We start from the raw sequence: 4,084 nt of genomic DNA on the forward strand, positions 1-4,084 counted from the left end.
CACAATCCCAGACTACCTGTCTAACATCCTCCATTGTCGGCATTCTCTCTAATGCTGCAGCCTCTTCTTCATCAATCTAATTTACCAGTCCATTCCTAAACCCCACAACCGGCGATCTCTCCTGGCGATACAGATTCTTATAGAACTCTCTGATAGCAATCTTGATCCGAGCTTGATTTCTTATCAACCATCCATTAATTACCAATGCATCAATTCTGTTATTCCTCTTTCTTACCGACGCCAAATTATGGAAGTACCTAGTGCTTGCAACAGCTTACTAGAGCCTTTCTTCTAGCTTCAATGTATCATCATAAACTCCTTTTTTCTAGTCTTTTTTTAAAGATGCTTTTTAGTAATTAAAATTTAATATATATAATTGATTAAATCGTATTATTTTTGTCAAAATTAGGCCAAATAAATTAATTTAACCAAAAAAATAATGAATCAAAATTTAAAATCGGTCTAAATTAATATTATTTTTTTATAAAAAATGATTACAATATTCTTATTATAAAAAATAACTAAAATATTCTTATTTTATATATATATATATATATATATATATATATATATATATATATATATATATTGAAATCTCTAAATCTTAACTTTATGACAATAGAAAAATAAAGAATTAGAATTTAGAATTTTTAAAATTAATATATATAATATAATTATTTTAGTAATTTTTATAATAAGAGTATTGTAATTATTTTTTATAAAAAATAATATTAATTTAGACTAATTTAAGATTTGATTCGCTATTTTTTCAGTTAAATTAATTTATTTGATATAATTTTAACAAAAATAATACGATTTAATCAATTATATGTATTAAATTTTAATTACTAAAAAATATATTAAAAAATGTTTTAGACGTAAGTTTTTATAAAAAATTACTAATGATAGGAGGAAGAAATTGATGGTAGGATAAATATAAGAAGTTACGAATTATATTTTAGTGAAAATTTTAAAAATATTATTACTCAAAAAATATTTTTGCATAAAGATAATAGTAAAAAGCATTAAATAATATTTTTATATTTTGTCATTTTCACTTGAATAACTAATAAAAATAGTGATCCTCTTAGATGTTTTTGAAGGTCAAAGAAGTTGACGTGAAGGATAAACTGGTCATTGTACGTGGCAATGGTGGTGTACAAATTGAGCGCGGAATCGCAGAGAAGATCCCATGATTTTGGGAGAAAAAGGGGAAGATGACACATTCATCGCTGCTCCTACTGTTTTTCGTGGCCGCCGTGGCCGCATCCAGCTTCGACGACTCCAACCCCATCCGGCTGGTATCCGACGAGCTCCACGGAATCGAGTCACAGGTCCGGCACGTTATCGGCGAGAGCGCCCATGCAGTGTCGTTCGCCCGCTTCGCCCGGCGCTTCGGGAAGAGCTACCGGACGACGGAGGAGATGAAGCGAAGGTTCCAGATCTTCTCTGATAATCTGAAACTCATCAGATCCACCAACAGGAAGCGACTTTCGTACACTCTCGGTGTTAATCGTGCGTAACGTTGACTTTTGACTTTGTTCTTGCTATTGTTCTGTGTTTGTGACTTTCTATACATGCTGTGTTACAGACTTTGCTGATTGGAGTTGGGAGGAGTTCAAAACACAGAGACTTGGCGCTGCTCAAAATTGCTCTGCCACCCTCAAAGGCAGCCACAAGATCACCCAAGCTCCTCTTCCTGAATCAGTAATTTATTACCAATAATCCAATTTACTCTCCTCTTACACTCTCTCAACTTCACTACTTCAGTATACTGGATGTTATGTTAAGTATAATCAAAGTTATGTTTTCATATTAACATATCGTGTTTTACTCTTTGGATAAAATCTGAGGAGTCATATATATATATAATGTATGATATGATTGATGCACAGAATAAATTAATAATACTCTATTTCAATAGATGTAGGATTTTATTTTTATATACCGTCAGTGTATACATTCTTAAAATAGATATTTAATCTTGTACCTAAGTATATAACATCAATAAATAAAATAAAATAAAGTACCTTTCACAATTACTACTTGAAAGTTGAAAATAAATTGGAAAAAATTGAGTTTGATTTTATGATAGTATATATTGTGAGTGTGTGTATCAAATTGGACTCAAAATGTTTGTTGAACTTGAACATATCCTAGTTGGGCAATGCTGGTTTTTCTACATTGTGGGAAATGGACTTCACCAGAGGCCAAATTGTTCTTGATATGTTAAGAAACTTGGGTTTTGAGGAGTCTTATGTGAACTTGTTTTCCTCGTTGTTCTTGTGTGCAGAAAGACTGGAGAGAAGAAGGTATAGTCAGTCCAGTAAAAAATCAAGGCCAGTGCGGATCTTGCTGGACATTCAGGTTGTTTTCACCATGACAATCTGATTGGAATGAACAAACCATTCTGCTTTATCTTGTTTCAAACCGTGACATTTTATAACGTGCAGCACAACTGGAGCATTGGAGGCTGCCTATGCGCAAGTATATGGAAAGAATATCTCTCTTTCTGAGCAGCAGCTGGTGGATTGTGCTGGTAATTTCAACAACTTTGGCTGCAATGGTGGGTTACCGTCCCAAGCCTTTGAGTATATTAAATACAACGGTGGCCTTGAGACTGAGGAGGCATACCCCTATACTGCAAAAGATGGTGTTTGCAAATTTACAGCTGCAAATGTTGCCGTTCAGGTCACTGAGTCTTTCAACATCACCCTGGTAAGATGGTTTACTTCTTAATGCATGTGGCTGTTGGCTCTGTAGAGACATGGCAGAATCTTCTGTTTTTGCCTCACTTACACCTTAACTACATAATATAATAAGCTTTTTTATTTTATTAATGTTATTTGTATAGGGTGCTGAGGATGAATTGAAACACGCAGTTGCTTTTGTTCGGCCAGTTAGTGTGGCATTTGAGGTGGTTGACAGCTTCCAATTGTACGCGGGAGGAGTTTACACCAGTAAAACTTGTGGCAGCAAGCCAATGGTGAGGACTGAAAGAGAATACCTTACATTTGACATACTAGTGTAGTGCTCAAATGAAAATTTCATATCAATAACATATTCAAGAGTTCTAATGCATTCATTCTTGTTAGTTGTTTCTAATACATATTTGTTATCTTCAAGAGTTGTAATAAGTCTGTCGTTGATTAGAGCTATGAAACGTGTATTTGTATGCCGATCACACTAGTTTGAGAGCAAATACCCTCAATTTCGGGGCAGTAAAATTTTTCTGAGATTTTCCTTGCAGGATGTGAATCATGCTGTTCTTGCCATTGGGTATGGAGTTGAAGGTGGTGTCCCGTATTGGCTCATAAAAAATTCGTGGGGAGAAGAATGGGGTGACAAAGGCTACTTCAAGATGGAAATGGGCAAGAATATGTGTGGTAAGAATCCATGGGACCTGCATTGTTAAAGAACAAAGCTAAATGATTGGTAGAACTGCAGACTTAGCAAAAAATTGCACTTCTAACTTAATGAATAAGAAATTAATCATTTTGCATACTGGGATATGCTAACCCGATTGGTTTAATTTCAGGTGTTGCAACTTGTGCGTCGTATCCTTCTGTGGCATAATTTGTATGCGGATACATGTGGTGGCTGTTAGGCAGCGCTTGTGATTTCTGCCACCTACTTCAAAGGTGAAATGCATAGGCACTAGTTTATGTTGATTTGTAAAATAACTTTGTAGTTGGAACTTGGTTCGTCGTTTCTTATTGATGTTGTAAACCACATTATAAAAAATTAAAAGCAGTAGTGTCTGGGAGTAGAAGATTACTTAGAATATAGTTATGAGAAGATTACTTTAGAAAAAAAAACGATAAATATACAACATAAAGAGGATGCCACTTTGCAGTAATATCATGATGTTGCCAGTGGCTTGAAAAGATGCAGTACCGGTGGCACAAAACGTTAAACCTTTGAAAATCTGGATTTCATATTAGGTGAAGATTTTTTATAGTTGAAAACTATTAGGTGATAATTTAGTCTAAATTATTTAATTGTTTTAAATAGACAACACAAGTGAAAATTCTGCCGTGTAAATTACAAATCGTAAGTAAATTACAAATCTCATTTCAATGAA

At 34.0% G+C, this 4,084-nt stretch overlaps 1 protein-coding gene across 1 annotated transcript; it reads left to right on the forward strand.

Annotated features, from left to right (window-relative positions):
- Positions 1-1,080: 1,080 nt before the first annotated feature.
- LOC112696530 (pro-cathepsin H) lies at positions 1,081-3,784 on the forward strand. The gene is made up of 7 exons (XM_025749331.3): positions 1,081-1,515; positions 1,592-1,707; positions 2,294-2,367; positions 2,454-2,718; positions 2,855-2,986; positions 3,251-3,386; positions 3,539-3,784. Exons 1-7 carry the CDS (start codon positions 1,218-1,220, stop codon positions 3,574-3,576), a joined length of 1,059 nt encoding a protein of 352 aa, XP_025605116.1. The 5' UTR covers positions 1,081-1,217; the 3' UTR covers positions 3,577-3,784.
- Positions 3,785-4,084: the final 300 nt, after the last annotated feature.

The sequence above is a fragment of the Arachis hypogaea genome, chromosome 1 (genome assembly GCF_003086295.3).
Source record: "Arachis hypogaea cultivar Tifrunner chromosome 1, arahy.Tifrunner.gnm2.J5K5, whole genome shotgun sequence".
Taxonomy (NCBI): Eukaryota; Viridiplantae; Streptophyta; class Magnoliopsida; order Fabales; family Fabaceae; genus Arachis; species Arachis hypogaea.